Below are 19,162 nucleotides of genomic sequence, written 5' to 3'. Positions count from 1 at the left end.
ATGCCCCGTATGCCTACTTAACCACAGAGTCAACCTACATAGCAGCTTTGAGTGTCCTATGGACTCGGACCTCAAGATACCTCTGACCCTCCACACTGCCAAGAGTCTTACCATTAATACTATATTCTGCCATCATATTTGACCTACCAAAATGTACCACCTCACACTTATCTGGGTTGAACTCCATCTGCCACTTCTCAGCCCAGTTCTGCATCCTATCAATGTCCCAAAATTAGATGGGGCAAAATTTGTTAGGCAAGTCCAAGAAGGATTCTTGTCATTATATGTAGACAGACAGATGAGAGGAGAGGCCACACTGGATCTGCTGCTCGGTAATGAACCAGGCAGGTGTCAGATCTCTTTAGTGGATGAGCATTTCAGAGACAGTGACCACAACTCCCTGACCTTTACCAAAGCCCAGGACAGGGATAGGCATAGATGGTATGTAAAAGTATTTGGGGAGGGGGAGAGAGAAGAGGCAAATTATGATTGCTATTAGGCAAGAACTTGGGAGGGTAAATAGGGAATGGATATACTTGGGGGAAAGCAAGAGAAATGTGGAGGTTGCTCGGGAAGCTCTTGCATGGGGTTTTGCAAGGGTTTCCCCATTGAGGCAGGGAAAGGATAGTAGGATAAAGAAAGCATGGTTAACATGAGATGTGGAACATTTAGTCAAGGGGAAGAAAGCAGCACATTTAAGGTTGAGGAAGCAAGGATCAAACAGGGCTCATGAGAGCTGCAGTGTAGCCAGGAAGGAGCACAAGAATAGACTTTGGAGAGCTAGAAGGGGACATGAGAAGGTCTTGGCAAGTAAGGTTTAGGAAAACCCCAAGGCTTTCTACACGCATGTGAAGAGCAAGAACATGATAGAGTGAGGGTAGGACCGATCAGGTATAAAAGACAGAACATGTGCTTGGAGTCAAAAGAGGTAGGAGAGGATACAGTTGAATCTGGTTAATTAGGTTATCTGTTAATTGGGACAGCCACTTATTTAGGACAACTCTTAAAGAAAAAACTATTCAAGAGAATAACCAGGATTCCCTTAATTTATTTAGGACACAATGTCATTTAACTGGGGCAAAACACTATTGCCAAAGTTTCTAACTAGCGTCAGATGCATGTTGACTTTATTAACTTTGCCTCCAACTTTCACTCTGCCCTCAAGTTTACCTGGTCCATTTCCGACACCTCCCTCCCCTTTCTAGATCTTTCTGTCTCTTGTCTCTGTCGACAGCTTATCCACTGACGTCTACTATAAGCCTACTGACTCTCACAGCTATCTGGACTATTCCTCTTCTCACCCTGTCTCCTGCAAAAACGCCATCCCCTTCTTGCAATTCCTCCGTCTCCGCCGCATCTGCTCTCAAGATGAGGCTTTTCATTCTAGGACGAGGGAGATGTCTTCCTTTTTTAAAGAAAGGGGTTTCCCTTCCTCCACTATCAACTCTGCTCTTAAACGCATCTCCCCCATTTCATGTACATCTGCTCTCACTCCATCCTCCCGCCATCCCACTAGGAATAGGGTTCCCCTGGTCCTCACCTACCACCCCACCAGCCTCCAGGTCCAACATATTATTCTCCGTAACTTCCGCCACCTCCAACGGGATCCCACCACTAAGCACATCTTTCCCTCCCCCCCACTGCATTCCGCAGAGATCGCTCCCTACGCAACTCCCTTGTCCATTCGTCCCCCCCATCCCTCCCCACTGATCTCCCTCCTGGCACTTATCCGTGTAAGCGGAACAAGTGCTACACATGCCCTTACACTTCCTCCCTTACCACCACTCAGGGCCCCAAACAGTCCTTCCAGGTGAGGCAACACTTCACCTGTGAGTCGGCTGGGGTGATATACTGCGTCCGGTGCTCCCGATGTGGCCTTTTATATATTGGCGAGACCCAACGCAGACTGGGAGACCACTTTGCTGAACACCTACGCTCTGTCCGCCAGAGAAAGCAGGATCTCCCAGCGGCCACACATTTTAATTCCACATCCCATTCCCATTCTGACATGTTTATCCACGGCCTCCTCTACTGTAAAGATGAAGCCACACTCAGGTTGGAGGAACAACACCTTATCAGGTTGGAGGCTACCCAACGTCTGGGTAGCCTCCAACCTGATGGCATGAACATCAACTTCTCTAACTTCCGCTAATGCCCCCACCTCCCCCTCATACCCCATCTGTTACTTATTTTTATACACACATTCTTTCTCTCACTCTCCCTTTTCTCCCTCTGTCCCTCTGAATATACCCCTTGCCCATCCTCTGGGTCCACCCCCCACCCCTCCTTGTCTTTCTTCCCGGACCTCCTGTCCTATGATCCTCTCGTATCCCTTTTGCCTATCACCTGTCCAGTTCTTGGCTCCATCCCTCCCCCCTCCTGTCTTCTCCTATCATTTTGGATCTCCCCCTCCAACTTTCAAATCCCTTACTCACTCTTCCTTCAGTTAGTCCTGACGAAGGGTCTCGGCCTGAAACATCGACTGCACCTCTTCCTAGAGATGCTGCCTGGCCTGCCGCGTTCACCAGCAACTTTTATGTGTGTTGTCAGATGCATGTACTCCTATGGCCGTTAATACACCATACCATGCTTTAAAATAGTGCCGGCTATGTATGCTTGTGTTCAGAAAACAGTGATTTCAGGCTTGGAGATGCCAGAAATGGCTGGGAGTTAAAATGAAATTATTTCCTCCTTCAACAAGTTAGGACCTACAAAGAATTTGAAGGTATGAAATTGAACATTTGGAGGATGCAATCATTGACAGCATTGTATGAAAGCAGCCCATTACCTACAGTAGGTGTCTGTGCTGACTTTGTTCATTTACAGTCAAAAGAATCTGAATCAAGTTTAATACCACTGGCATACAGCGTGAAATATGTCTTGCAGTATAATGCATTATGTACTCTGAATGAATTCCTTCACTGACAGCTATTAGAACTTTGATACGGTTTTATAGTTCTGTTGTAGTATTGTTAGTGTTCTAATTTGTTCTGTATTTTATAAAACTGTAGTTTGTCTTTTTTTTCAAATACATTTTTAACTATTTCTATGATACTTCAGCTAATTGGGGCAGCCACTTAATTGAGCTGAACTGTACTGGTCCCAATGTGCGCCAATTAACCAGAATCCACTGTACTTTGCTTCAGTATTCTCAATGAGAGGCTTCTTGACATTTGTGAAAACAGCATAAAACAGGCTGATATGGACTTTGGAGAGCTTTCTTCATGTTGACGTTAAGAAAGAGGATGTGCTGGAACTTTTGAAAAACATTGGAATAGATAAGACTTCAGGACTGGTCAGGATATACTCCAAGATTGGAGCAACTGGACTTGTATACTCTGGAATTTAGAAGGCTGAGAGGGGATCTTATTGAAACATTTAAGATTATTAAGGGATTGGACACGCTGGAGGCAGGAAGCATGTTCCCGCTGATGGGTGAGTCCAGAAGCAGAGGCCACAGTTTAAGAACAAGGGGTAGGCAATTTAGAACGGAGTTGCGGAAAAACTTTTTCACCCAGAGAGTGGTGGATATATGGAATGCTCTGTCCTAGAAGGCTGTGGAGGCCAAGTCTCTGGATGCTTTCAAGAAAGAGATGGATAGAGCTCTTAAAGATAGCGGAATCAAAGGTTACGGGGATAAGGCAGGAGCTGGATATTGACTGTGGATGATCAGCCATGATCACAGTGAATGGCGGTGCTGGCTTGAAAGGCCGAATGGCCTACTCCTGCACCTTCTGTCTATTGTCTAAGTTACTACGGGAAGTGAGGGAATAGATTGCTGTGACGATCTTTGAGTCCTCACTGGCCACAGGAGCAGCACCAGAAATTGGAGGGTGGTAAATGTTATCCTTTATTTCAAGAAAGGTAATGGCGATAATCTTGGGATTAGAGTCTTACATCAGTGGTACCTCATGCATCTGATATGAATTATTTGAGGAAGTGATAAAACATATTTTTGAAGGCAGTGGTGTACATGGATTTTATAAAGGCATTTAATAACGTTCCCCTGGTGGACTCATTCAGAAAGTCAGGAGGCATGGGATCCAGGGATACTTGGCTGTGCCGAACATAGAATAGTACAGCACAGTACAGGCCCTTTGCCCACATTGTTATGCCGACCCTCAAACCCTGCCTCCCATATAACCCCCCACCTTAAATTCCTCCATATACATGTCTAGTAGTCTCTTAAATTTCACTAGTGTACCTGCCTCCACCACTGACTCAGGCAGTGCATTCCACACACCAACCACTCTGAGTAAAAAACCATCCTCTAATATCCCCCTTGAACTTCCCATCCCTTACCTTAAAGCCATGTCCTCTTGTATTGAGCAGTGCTGCCCTGGGGAAGAGGCGCTGGCTATCCACTCCATCTATTCCTCTTAATATCTTGTATACCTCTATTATGTCTCCTCTCATCCTCCTCCTCTCCAAAGAGTAAAGCCCTAGCTCCCTTAATCTCTGATCATAATGCATACTTTCTAAACCAGGCAGCATCCTGGTAAATCTCCTCTGTACCCTTTCCAATGCTTCCACATCCTTCCTATAGTGAGGCGACCAGAACTGGACACAATACTCCAAGTGCGGCCTAACCACAGTTTTATAGAGCTGCATCATTACCTCGCGGCTCTTAAACCCTATCCCTTGACTTATGACAACTAACACCTCATAAACTTTCTTAACTACCCAATCTACCTGTGAGGCAACTTTCAGGGATCTGTGGACATGTAGCCCCAGATCCCTCTGCTCCTCCACACTACCAAATATCCTACCATTTACTTTGTACTCTGCCTTGGAGTTTGTCCTTCCAAAGTGTACCTCACACTTCTCCGGGTTGAACTCCATCTGCCACTTCTCAGCCCACTTCTGCAACCTATCAATATCTCTCTGCAATCTTCAACAATCCTCTACACTATCTACATCACCGCCAACCTTTCTGTCGTCTGCAAACTTGCCAACCCACCCTTCTACCCCCCACATCCAGGTTGTTAATAAAAATCACGAAAAGTAGAGGTCCCAGAGTTGATCCTTGTGGGACACCACCAGTCACAACCCTCCAATCCGAATGTACTCCCTCCACCACCACACTCTGCCTTCTGCAGGCAAGCCAAATTCTGAATCCACCTGGCCAAACTTCCCTGGATTCCATGCCTTCTGACTTTCTGAATAAACCTACCATGTGGAGCCTTGTCAAATGCCTTACTAAAATCCATATAGATCATATCTACTTCACTACTCTTATCTATATGCCTGGTCACCTCCTCAAAGAACTCTATCAGGCTTGTTAGACATGATCTGCCCTTCACAAAGCCATGCTGACTGTCCCTGATCAGACCATGATTCTCTAAATGCCCACAGATCCTATCTCTAAGAACCTTTTCCAACAGCTTTCCCACCACAGACGCAAGGCTCATTGGTCTAATAATTACTCGGACTATCCCTACTACCTTTTTTGCACAAGGAGACAACATTCGCCTCCCTCCAATCCTCCGGTACCATTCCCGTAGACAACGAGGACATAAAGATCTCAGCCAGAGGCTCAGCAATCTCTTCCCTCGCCTCGTGGAGCAGCCTGGGGAATATTCCATCAGGCCCTGGGAACTTATCCATCCTAATGTATTTTAATAACTCCAACACCTCCTCTCCCTTAATATCAACATGCTCCAGAAAGGTGGTGACCACCAAAGTTCTGCAGGAAACTGTTCTGAGACCGTTGCTGTGTGATTATTATAAATGACTTGGAAATGCAAGGGTGAGTTAGTAAGTCTGCAGATGACACGAAGATTGGTGATGTTGTGGATCATAGGTTACAATGGGACATAGATAGGTGCAGGGATGGACTGAGAAGTGGCAAATAGAGTTCAATACGGAAAGCGTGAAATGATATACTCTGGAAAGTCGAACTTGAAAGCAAACTACAAGGTTGATGGCAAGATTCTTAGCAGTGTGGAAGAACAGAGGTCTAGGTCCATAGATCCCTCAAAGTTACCATGCAAGCTGATAGGGTGGTTAAGAAGGTGTAACCACCCTAACAAAGCTGGCCTTCATTAGTCAGGGGATTCAGTTCAGAGCTGTGAGGTAATGCTGCGGCTCTAAAAAACTCTAGTTAGACCACGCAGAGTATTGCATTCAGTTCTGTCACCTCATTTTAGGGAGGATGTAGAAGCTTTAGAAAGGGTGGAGAAATTTACCAGATGGTGCCTGGATTACAGCATGCCTTATGAGGATAGGTTGAGTGAGCTAGGGCTTTTCTCTCTGGAGTGAAGGAAGTTGAGAGGTGACTTGATAGATGTGTACAAGAGGCGTAGATAGAGTGGATAGCCAGAGACTTTTTCCTCAGGGCAGAAATGGTTAATACGAGCGAGCATAACTTTAAGGTGTTGGGAGGAAAGTATAGGTGTTATGTATAGAAGATTAGGAGGTAGAGTGACAGGTGTGTTTAACTGCCAGGGGTACTTGTGAGGCAGATATATATATATATGAAACTCTTGCATAGGCATATCAATTCTATGTGGGAGGGAAGGGTTAGAATTAATCTTAGAGTAGTTTAAAAAGTTGGCACAGAATTGTAGGCCGGAGGGCCTGTACTGTTCTATGTACCTGCTTCACCCCTCCTCTACTCTACCCTGGGGATGTCTGTTACCATCTGCCCTATTTATATCTTTCATCATTTTAAGCACGATACAGTTGCTCCTCATTCTCTTTAAGTAAATGGAATGGGTGGCCAGAGGAAATGGTAAAAGTGGGTACATTTGACAGGTACTTGGATAGGAAAGGTTAGGGGGATATGAAGAACACAGCCAAATGGGATAGGCATTTGGTCAGCATGCGGAAGGACCCATTTCTATACTGAAAGGTTTTATATATCCATAACAAGTAATCTGTTGCCATATCACACACCATATACATTTAAACATGATTATTTTAATTCTTAATTTCTTGGCATTCAGAATAACCTTAAGGCTACCAGACTCCTATATTATCCCTGTCCCCTCCGCTCTGGAATTCTTCATGGGACAAACATTATGGATGGTGCAGTTTGTTGTAAATTACCCAGCTCTAGTAGAAATCTATATTTAACCCAACTCCATTTTTCCTGTAAACGCCAATGTGACAGAAAAGGACAATTTGGTGTGGACAAACTGGGTAATTTGGATTAAACATTCCCCCTCAACTGCAAGTGCATAAAGACAAGCAGCTAATGAGAAATCCTGAGGCAAAAGAGAAATTCTCATCTTTACTGTACCTCATTTTCTATAAACAAATCTTTTGCTGTGAACATGAATAGCCACATATCTTGATTGTATATGGATAAGTTCAAAATTGGCTGTGACTGCTCTCTCCAACTAATACATAGTCAATATCGACAACATTGCATTTTGTTGAACAAACTTCTAACATGGTGTAAGAATAATATTTCCTATACTGATTTCTTTGTCCCCAGGGGACTTCCAGCATTTTATGCCCAATGAAATAATATTGTAAGAGCAGTCATTCTCAGCATGATGAGAAAACTAATCTGCACCCAGCAAAGTCCCTCAAATAGCACTCTGAAAAGGACCAGATAGGTAATGGTCTGGATTATGGATTCGGCTGCTATTCACTGTACGGCTAACTGCTCAGAATCTTTGCTGGCTTATATGTAGACACTTATTCTGATGTGTTTATGAAATTTGCAGTATCTGGGTCGAACATTCATGAGACATTATGGGATATCAGCAGTAGGGGAAATGTATGCCATTATAATGTCAAATCATGGGCCACCACATTCCTCACTAGAATAGATCCTTTAGATCAGGAGATGAGCCCTCTTTCATGGAGTGTAGAAAACTGTGCCACGACAGCACTAATGACAGTAAAACTGAAGTGCCATCTGAATGCAGGACAACTTTATAAAGCCGAGGTGAGATGAGGAAGCTCAGGAATTCCACAAACATTAGATCAGGTCAAAGCTCGGTGATGTCATCAGGACCCATCGTAAAAGATGGGGAACAATTTAAAGACTGACAGAAAACAGCATTATAAATGTCTGCCTCAAATTTTATGGTCCAGTGATTATGTATCATAATGACTCTTAAAAGTCCTCTGAAAAGACCCTGACTGCACCAATAATGTTACATTCAAGCATGGAAAGAATTAAATGCATTCACCTCATTATTTTCTGTCCTGGACCCAGCATGTAAGTGCAATTGTGAAGAAAGAACAGTAGCAACCCTACTTCGTTAAGAGTCTTCAGAGATTTGGCATGACATCTAAAACTTTGACAAATTTCTACAGATGTGTACTGGAGAGTGTATTAACTGGCTGCATCATGGCCTGGCATGGAAACACCAATGTTCTTGAATGGAAAATCATCCAAAAAGTAGTGGATTTGGTCCAGTACATTATGGGTAAAGTCCTCCCAACCATTGAGCACATCTACATGAAATGCTGTCGTAGGAAAGCAGCATTCATCAGAGATCCTCACCACCCAGGCCATGCTCTTTTCTCGCTGCTGCCATCAGGTAGAAGGTGCAAGAGCCTCAGGACTTGCACCACCAAGTTCAAGAACAGTTACTACTCCACAATAATCAGGCTCCTGAACTACAATGACAACCAATGATCTCAGTTTAAGGATTCTTTATCTTGTTATCTCATGCTCTTGTTATTATTGCCATTTATTTATATTTGCATTTGCAGTGTTTTTCTCTGGTTGATCTTTCATTGATCCTGTTATAGTTACTATTCTATAGATTTGCTGTGTATGCCCACAGGAAAATGAATCCCAGGATTGTATATAGTAACATATATGAACTTTGATAATAAAATTTACTTTGAACTTTTAGCATCCACGTAGGAACCAAATTCTGATTGGCAAACTCAACCTCAGCTCAGTCAACTTTGTAAAGGTTTCCAACAAACAAGTCCAGGCTGGTGTTGAAATTGGAAAGGTTGTCCCTTGCATTGTAATGCTTGCAGACAGCACATCTCCTCTTCCATAATCTCTCGGTATGTCCTTGCCAGTAGGACAGGATATGATACAGTGGCAAAGGTGGTATTAAGTAACACTAGGAATCCTCTAAGCACATTCAAAGGTATTATCATTGCCTAATTTATTATCAACATCTGGAGGGTGGGGATTCATTACTGGCCTGAAATTCAACTGGACCAGACACAGGCTATAACATTAGATCAGATGATGATCATTCTGTGGGGAGAGAGTCAATTCTAATGCCTTTTTCAAGAAAGAGATTAGGAGCACTGGTACAAAGAAACTTCTAAGTCACAGAGCATATGTAAAAAAAATTACAGCAAAAGATGGGAAACGCTGAAGCAAAATTTAATAAAGACACAAAAGGTGGTGAAATGTTAAAAAGCACTGCAGGTTACTGGAAATCTGAAATAAGAACAGAAATGCTGGCTACATCAATGGAAAGATAAACAATGTTAATTCTTCTAGTTGAGGGCCCTTCATGGAAACTGGGAACAAGAAAACAAGTTAGTTTCAAGTTGCAGAAAGGACAGAGGAGAGAGGGATGCCATGGTACAAAAGAAATCCTCTTTGGTAGGGCGTGGTCTTGGTTGCCATGGTGATAAGCTGTTGATGGTTTAATGAAGGCAGTTAGAAGGAGAAAGCAAAACACAAAGAATATAAAGGTTATTACGCAAGGGCCTGGCATGCTAACCCTTGCTAAAGGAGACAAAACTGATAATAATTTGCAACACAACCAGCTAAAGCTGATACAGACAGAGAAAGCACAATTGTCTGAACTTGATAGTGGGAGCGGAATGACAAATTAAAGTGGCAAGGTCACCCTGGCCTATTGGTAGCTTCCTGCACTATTTTACTGAGGCCCAAAGCAAGCTTGAAGAAGCACCTCAGTTTTCAACTAAGCACTCTGCAGACTATGACCCAGTATTGAATCCAACTAAGTTTGGTAACTTCCTTTGTTTGTATTAGAATTGTGACACTCTCTAACAGACTGAGCAGAACCACATCCCACTGGCAATCAACGGCAGTAGCATCAGTGAAAGCCCAACAGTTAATCAAAATCAAAGGACTGCCACTGGCCAGAACTTCAACTGAAGCAGCCCCATAAATATGTGAATAAAAGGGCAGATGAGAAATTGGATGCAGTGTGACCAGCAAGTCTAGCTCCACAGCAGAATCAATGGTCCAAGATGGAAAATTCCAACAATAAAGTAATTGCTGAGCATCAAGAGAAAGTGGTTGCATGCTATCTTGTTGAAGTTGGTCATTGTCTGGCCTTTGCAACATGAATATTATTTCCTTCTTATCAGCCCAAGCATGAGCTTGGTTAGATCTCATGAGCATGGACCACTTCAGTATCTGTTGCAAACACTGATTATTAATAAACATCTCTGAACTTATAATGAAGAGAAGCTTTTCCATCAATGGATCAAGGAATGACCGCAGCAAAGTTCCAGAGGCAAGGATGTCTCTAACAACAAGAACTCTGATGAAAGCTCATTGACCTAAAAGTTGAACTCTGCTTACTACTCCACAAATGCTGCTCAACTTAGAGTATTGCCAGCATTTTCTGGTTTTGTTTTACTGATGAGCAAACCGCACACCAGAGCACACTGCTGACAAGAAACTCAAAAGCTGCAGAACTGGAAAGCTGAAATTAAAAACAGAAAATGCTGGGCACACTCAGTAGTTCAGGCAGCATCTGTGGAAAGAGTTACAGAGTTGATGCTTCAGGCTGGACACCCAAGTAGGAAAGAGATAAAACAAGTTAGTCAGTTAACACTGTTTGGTCAGATTGGACTATATTTATGTTTCATGGACATCACAAACTTGGGCAGTTTTCAGCATTGCTGGGTGACGATTGCTGCTGTAAATATTCTGGTACAATTTGGGTAGAAGCAAAGCTAAATCTGACACATGTCCTTCAGGATGCAACAAGTGGAGTGAATCACACTGCCTGAAGTCTGACCTCTGTGACAGTAAAGATTGTGGAATGAACTCAGTAAATCCTGCACCATCAATACAAAGGGTCACCATCAAAGAGAAACTTGCAATGTTTTTGGCTCAGGTATGGGCCTTAGCCTGGGCTCTCTGAGGCTTTCTTTATTGGGAGAAAGCAAAGGTAAATCATTGCTGGAGATATTTGGCCTTTTTTTTTTGGTAGTTATGTGCCCAATATTACCATTGTGGAGAACAGAATTTCTTGAAGACAGAGAATAAGGCCATCCACCCTAATGACTCCTTGCCAGTTCCCTACAACCACTCAGTCACATTTGCCTGCTCTTCCCCATAGCCCAAAACATTATTTTATCTTAAATACCTAACCATTTTAAAAGCCCAATTGACTACTTTTGCCACTAACAAAGCTCCCCCCCCCCACACTCCCTTCTGAATGTATTTCCTGGCCCCACAACCATCTGTAAATACAACAGATTCTCTCCACATGCCAGAAAGGGACTAGTCACAATTAAATAAACTACAATCAAATGTGCTTTCAGGCCACCAATCCTAAATGTTAACTGTGATTCCCTGCCCTGCCAAATAGTTATTCATCAGACTACAGGAGGCAGCCATTCAGTTAGTGCTGCCCCCCACATCAATCTCACCTCTACTTAGTCCCCTGTAAGTAAATCCCTCCCTCCATCCCTCCAAAAACTGCCCTTTCCTTCCTTTGCCACCTACCTCCACAAAAAGGGATAAGGTACAGGTTCCAATTAACTTGCTTCTTACATTTCCGATTATTCAATATTTCCAGCATCCACTGTTCTTTTGATTTCCAATTTCATGTTCCAAAAACTCAGACAACTGGGAGACCAAGATCTGTCATCCCAAAAACCACTCTAGTATGTTTTTACCACCTTCTCTAGGAATATCACATCTTTTTAAAAATATAGTTACTAGATTAAGCACAATTTCCTCCCTGTTCTTAGGTTCTAAGCCACTATTTAAGAAGCCCAAGATTCGGTATACTTCAGCCATCACTGTTTTAACATGCCCTGCCAATTCCAAGGACCTGTACACTAGGTCTCTGTTCGCAGTCTGCTGTGAGGACTGTATTCTTCTGCCTTGCTCTTTCTAGCCAAATGCATCAATCACATTTTGCTATTAAGTTTAAGTTGTGACTCACCTGCCCATCTTGCCAGCCTTCATCTTCTTGTAAGCTATTTCTACCGATCCCGCTATTTATCATACCCCTAGGTTGGTGTCATCCACAAATCTTGAGTTTTAGCCTGCACATCCATCCTGAAATCATGAGGTGTCTGAACTGTCCTCTGAGCAAATCCACAACTTACAGTTCTCTACTGTTTCAGCCTTTGAGACCTTTTGTTCCATGAGCCTACATTCCTTCAAATAGGGCCTCATCATGCAACAACTTCTGTCTGTTGTTTCATTCTCCAGCGTGCTGGTTTTAAACGCCATCATATTTTATTTAAATATTTATGATGCTTCAATCGATTCCAGGAGACAAATATTAACAGACATATCCAGTCGTAAACACACCCAAAAACATTTGAAAACTAGACAAAACACAACCAAGAACTTACTCTGGCATCTATTTTAACATTTTTAAAATAAAACAATATCCAAACTCTAGGTTAATTTGCACAGGCTTGGCAGACAGGGGACATTTAGTCTGAAGGTCGGCAATAGGTTTGCCTTCAGAGGATAAGATAGATTGTGCCTGCCTCTATATACATAATTGCACTTTAAGTACAAAAAGTGAAGATAATCTGTGTTTTAAAAACATACCGAGGTTAATTTTAAATTGAAGGTGAATTTGTGTTTCCCGGAAAGGTGGTTGATAAAGTAAATAGTACTTTTGAGAGCGAGAGATTCGGGGAAAGACGTCCTTTGGGCTAAGGGCGTAGGTGACCAGCACAAGCTAAGCAAGGAAGAACGGAAGAGGCGGCTGGCTCCAGCTCAACGCCGGAGTGACAGCTCACCGCGGGTGTAAATTGGGAAGAGGGTCGGCTGCATCCCCCATGCGAAACCGGGCCCAGCCCTGCGGCTGCCCCCTCCCTACTTGCCATTGAGTATTTGTATCCAACGCGCGGGTCCTTGCGTCCAGTTACTGGGGTCTTCATCTTGCCGACCACGAATCGGGACATAATTTCCAGCCGTTCTCTCAGCACAGCAGCATTACCCGCCACCCATCGTTACCGTTCCATCGTCACACACAATAGCCATAGCCCCAGACGCACACCGCAAACTGCTACAGACCGCCCGACTCAAGCCCGTCGGCAGTTACAGTGGGCGGGCCCGCTGTCCCTGATGGACAGCGGCTCCGACCATTCACCATCCGAGGATTAGCAGGCAACCCCTCCAATCAGCATCCTCGCCCTCCTGAGCTTTTTTCATCGCCTTTGGATCAGGGCAGGGAGACTGAAATGCCAACCCTGATGTCTTTGATTGATGGGTTCGAGGGATTACGTTTTGTCACACAGTGCACAAGGTAATAGCGGCCAGCCTAGTAAAAGGATTAATCAGATTGAAGCCCATGGAATAAAAGGGAATGCCTCGTGAATTTTAAAAAATTAGTCCAAGATACAGGAAGCAGTAATAGTACATTTCTCCTATGGTCCACTCTCCTCTCCTATTAGATTCCTTCTTCTCCAACCCTTGACCTTTCCCACCCACTTGTCTTCACCCATAACCTTCCAGCTAGACCCCTTCCCCTCCCTCCACCTTTATTTTATTCTGGCAGCTTCCCCCTTCCTTCCCAGTCCTGAAGAAGGGTCTTGGCTTGAAACGTTGACTATCTAGTCATTTCCATAGATGCTGCCTGAACTGCCGAGCTCCTCCAGCATTTTATGTGTTGCATTGTATTGAAAGGTGTGTTTGGACTAGAGGTAAATGAAGTTTGCCAGGAGTCATTATTCACTATGGTAACAGCAACAAGGAGGAGGAAAATTAACTACCATTTACAGTAAAGAACTGGGGTTATATCTACACAGTACTTTAAGAATAGCAGCTAGGTATACAAAATTATGAGGGCTATAGATAAAGGCTAATTCCTCACAGATTGGGTGAGGCTACAAGTCATCCAATTTGTAGAGGTCATAGTTTTCTGGTGAAAGGCGAAATATTCAAGGGGAATCAGAGGGGAAATTTCTTCAGTCAGAGAGTGGTGCAAGTGTGAGCTGCCAGTAGAAATGGTAAATGGATGAGCGAGGTTGGGAGGGATATGGTCTGGGTTCATATAGAAGGAACGAGGCAGAAGATTGGGTTGGTATAGACCGGATGCCTGAAGGGCCTGTTTCGGTACTATAATCGTATATGACTCTAATGGACTGAGAACGTGATTCAGATAAGCATGTGGGATTCTGTGCTTTATAAATAGGCACACTGAATTTAAAAAAAACAAGTCAGTCTTGATTGAAGTTTATAAAATAATTAGTTGGGCAATAATTGTAGTATTTAGACCAGTTCTGTGCACCATAACGTAGGAAAGATGCAAAAGCTTTAGACAAGATACTGAGGAGGTTTACTAAATTGGGTCCAGAGATAAGGTGCCTTGATATACAGATTAGAATGCCGAAGTTGTTCTACTTTGAAGGGAATCTGATTGAGGTTTTAAAATTGTACAGGGGATAGGCAGAATAAATTGCTGGAAATCTTAGTCACTGAGGATAGTGGAGACCAGATTCTGAGATAGATTTAAGGTGGAGATAGATAAATATTTAAAAAAAAAACAAGGAACTGAGGGTTACAGGGAACATGCACAGAAGAGGAGTTGAGGTCAGCACATATCAGCCATGATCGTACTGAGTGGTGGGGCCCTGGTGTCCCACACCCTCTCCTGTTTCCATGTGTTAATGAGATAAATCCTTCCTACTAGCACAATATTCAACAAGTAGAGAACATCGAAGAGGATGCTTGTTAAATGAACCAAAACACGAGGCATATAATTTGCAGGAATATTGGGGAAAAAGAAGAGGAGTGGGACTATCTGGTTTGCTCTAGCACTGAGCTAGTGTGGGTAGCCTCCTTCCCTGCTGTAACCATTCTGTGATCCTATGGATTGTATACAGCTGTTTTGTTTAAATCATTTGGTGATCAAAAATGATTTTACCTGAAACAGATGTTATTGAAAATGAACACACCCAATACAAATATTACTTGCCATTTATCACCTCTGTAAGAATGTTGTCCAGACATAGAAATGCACACAGCTTTGGTTTCAGAGTTGAAAACGGGACTGAATATTGTCTGTGCATTGGAAAAGATCCTTATTCCCTATTTTACAATGTGAAGGAGCAGGTGAAGGCACCCTGCTGAGAACCTCTCTGTGGGTGGGATGATTGACTTCCAACCACCACAATCTCAATTGTGCCCCTATAGAAAGCTCTTAGGATTTGGGGGCGCATCCCAAACTTCCTCAACCGTCTGAGGTGAAAGAGGTGCTGTTTCCAATTGAGAGCATCCTGACTGGCTGCATCACTGCCCGGTATGGGAACTGTAGCTCCCTTAATCGCAGGACTCTGCAGAGAGTGGTGCGGACAGCTAAGCGCATCTGTAGATGTGAACTTCCCGTGGTTCAGGACATTTACAAGGACAGGTGTGAGAAAAGGACCCAAAGGATCATTGGGGACCCGAGTCATCCCAACCTCAATCTATTCCAGCTGCCACCATCTGGGAAGCGATACTGCAGCATAAAAGCCAGGACCAACAGGCTCCAGGACAGCTTCTTCCACCAGGCCATCAGACTGATGAACTCACACTGATTTGAGTGTATTTCTATGTTACATTGACTGTTCTATTTATTATAAATTACTATGATTGCATGTAACGTAAAGAGGAGCTGGTGTATACAGAACATGTGAGGTCCTCGGTGATGTGGATGCCAAGGAACTTCAAGCTGTTTACCCTGTCAGCCCCAGATCCATTAATATCAATAGCCCATCTCCATTCCTCCTGTAATCCACAACCAGCTCCTTTGTTTCTGCGACATTGAGGGAGAGGTTGTTTTCTTGACACCACTGTGTCAGAGAGATGACTTCTTCCCTGTAGGCCACCTCGTTATTGTCTGAGATAAGGCCAATCAATGTAGTGTCATCGGCAAATTTAATCAGTAGATTAGAGCTGTGGGTGGCAACACAGTCATGGGTATACAGGGAGTAAAGGAGGGGACTTAGTACACAGCCCTGAGGGGCTCCTGTATCCTCCATAGATGCTGCCTGACCTGCTGAGTTCCTCCAGATGTTTTCCTGATGAAACCAAACTATGCATCTGTGCACAAGTGATTATGAGCAAGTTGCTTGCACTATTGATAATTCCTTTAATACTTGGCTAACATTTGATACAGAAGGCAGAAGACAACAGTCAAAATGTAACAGATCTGTAGAAATTTTGAGTCATTTGTAGTGGAAATACTTAGCTCTGTGTATTATGTGTTTTATTTGGTGCTCATATTGCTTAATCCTATGTTGCTGGTCTGCTAGGTTAGGCGCCTATTTTTGGTATGCTTATTGAATCATGGCTGATCTGCTGGTGAATTTGTAATTGATACAGGTTGTTGTGTACCGTCCAGCTAGGTCTTCTAAGTATACAGGAATAGACTACACCAAACTCAGAGTGGATCAAATTACAAGTACGTTTATTACTTACAAGGGAAGACTACCTCCATACATCAAGTCATCAATAGGTAGCTTCAAATTTACAGTTCAAAACAGATCACTTTTATATGTTTGCAGAGTCCAATAATTTATCAACTTCATGTCTCTGAAGTTGTTCCATTCTTTAATTGCATTGCTGTCTTATCTTGCATCTGTCTTTGAGGCTTCTCCCCCGTCATCCAGCAACACAGGATGAAGCATACCAAGCAACAAATAAAAAATACCCCTGGCCATAAATCACATAACCTTGCAAGCTTCCCATCCAACCACATCAGCAAAACGCTCTGAGATCACACAGGTTCCATTTTGTCACATTACATTCCACAAAAGTTATAATTCATAAAGACTTCAGGGTTACATGTATATTTCCACACGGGGAACATACCCCTTGTGTTGTGGTGGAATACAATCCTGAATATTTGTAGATGTTCAACTCTTGAGGTGCCAAATCCGTTCTGAGTACATCCTATTTAGCGTAATGGCTATGTCGTATTATGCAATGAAAAATTCTGTGTATGCAAGCTGGCATGCAGTGAGTAGAGTGATGCACTGACTTATCAGCCAATGAAGTCCAAACTCATGGGACAATTAGAAATCCCATAGAGAACTCCAAGCAAGGTTCATTTGACCATTTGAAGTACACAGTATGACAGAACTGAAAGTAACAATATTGAAGTATGACACCGCACCCATCTCAGACTACTGGAGATGATTGATGCTGTATATACTTTTCTGCATATTCTATTACCTTTGACTAACCTCTCATCTATTTCTACAGCTTTGAATTCCCCTCCGAGAAAATCAGCATGATTTTTTATTTCACCATTCTACTTCTAACAAATTTCTCAGATCTTTCTGGGAGCTCCTCCCCCACCCCCGCCCCCCAACACCAACAGGTTACATTGAGAAGGATTCTATGAGCAGAGGAAGCACAGGAATATAATTGCAAGATTTTAAAAAAAAATCAATTTCACAGTGCAGGTCATAAGCTATCATTTTCAGATAACATAGCAGCTACCAATACTTCATAATCCTGGACAGTCAAGGGTTCATCACACACATTCATATCACTGCAACACATCAACAACCTTTCCAGAAATAGCATCACAGAATCTGCTACACCATTGTGACTTTAAGACAGCACACTGAAATGAGAACGACTCAAAAGCTAACAGATTGCACTGAGAAACACTTACAACACATAAAGAAATCGTACACAAATTGAAGATTGTGACATTTATTTCTATATGACATCTTTAAATGCCTTTCACATTTTACAATCTTGCCTTATGTGGCTGGTGGAAGTCTATTCCCTCTCTCCTCAAGTACTCTCAAATATCCCTCATAGCTCTAGATGGGCCAACTTCATAGATAACTGAAAGAAAATCCGAGTGCGATTGGCTCTGATGGGAGGTGAATTAGGGTGAATTTGTTGGGGCGAAGACAACACCAATGTACGGGTGCATGCCAGCACTCTTTATCTACTGCGATGAAATGTTTTAAGAGATCTGTCATGGCTAGAATTCTAGAATTAGCTTGTGTCTGAGCAAGGACCAGGACAAGCTGCAATTTGCCTTCTGCCACAACAGTCCTACAGCAGATGCAATCTCACTGGCTCTACACTCAGCTTTGCAGCACCTAGCAACAGCAAAGCAAATATCATGCTGCAGTTCATCTCTTTCAATATTTTTATTAGTTTCTGCATAGAAGAATGCAGAGTACTAGAAGATATAAATTATAAGTCAAAAGAAAAAAGATAAAATAGTACCAGATACATTGTATTAAAAATAGTTACAATCACAAAACCTTGGAGTCATAAAAATTAAATTAAATCGTAATATTGAAATATAATAATTTTGCCATACAGAAAAAAAATCCAATCCCACTACCAAAGTCAGAGCTGTTAGGAAAAGCAAGAAAAAAGGGGGAAAAGCCCTTATCATATAATAAAATATATTATAAGCCACCATCTGTACTTTTACAACAAATCAAAGGTTTTGAAATTAACTCAAATTGGTCCCCAAAATGTATAAAAGTCTTGGCTAGATTCAAAAACTGAACAACAGATCTTCTCTAAATTTAAGCATGACATAACATCACGTAACCATTGAGCATAAGTAGGCAGAATGACATCCTTCCATTTAAGCAAGAGCACCCTCCTAGCTATAAGAGATATAAAAGCCAAAATATGCAAATCAGGTGTCTCCAAAATAAAGTCTTTTCCTCCAACAATACCAAATAATGCAGTCAAAGGGTTCAGCTTAAAATTTACCTTGAAAAGTACCGAGAAAGTTTGGAATACTTCCTTCCAGTATCTTTCAAGGCTCGGACATGTCCAAAACATGTGAATTAATGAAGCATCTCCATTATTACACCTATCACAGAATGGAGATATATCAGAATAAAAACGAGATAGCTTATCTTTAGACACGTGAGCTCTACGAACCACTTTAAATTGTAAGAGGGAATGATAGGCACATAACGATATGCTGCAGTTTATCGATTACATTTTGGTGTTCAGCGCCATCATCCCCTCCGTACAAATCAACAAGCTTCAAAGTCTGGGGCTCTGTACCTC

At 42.6% G+C, this 19,162-nt stretch overlaps 1 protein-coding gene across 4 annotated transcripts in view; it reads right to left on the bottom strand.

Moving 5' to 3' along the window:
• LOC134349800 (oxidation resistance protein 1-like) overlaps positions 1 to 19,162 on the bottom strand; it is a 568,100-nt gene that overhangs the window by 34,526 nt on the left and 514,412 nt on the right. Inside the window, exon 1 of one of the 4 annotated variants that reach the window (XM_063054702.1) lies at positions 12,993 to 13,239. The exons of 2 other annotated variants lie outside the window; for them this stretch is intronic. In XM_063054702.1, the coding sequence (XP_062910772.1) occupies positions 12,993 to 13,077 (85 nt within the window). In that variant the 5' untranslated portion in view covers positions 13,078 to 13,239. Of the gene's footprint in view, positions 1 to 12,095; positions 12,342 to 12,992; positions 13,240 to 19,162 lie in introns of those variants that run through there. One more of the 4 variants, XM_063054712.1, reaches the window with a different exon arrangement.

Source organism: Mobula hypostoma, chromosome 1, assembly GCF_963921235.1.
Source record: "Mobula hypostoma chromosome 1, sMobHyp1.1, whole genome shotgun sequence".
Taxonomy (NCBI): Eukaryota; Metazoa; Chordata; class Chondrichthyes; order Myliobatiformes; family Myliobatidae; genus Mobula; species Mobula hypostoma.
The sequence above is the reverse complement of the archived record's forward strand: the minus strand, read 5'-3'. Positions and strand labels throughout refer to the sequence as shown.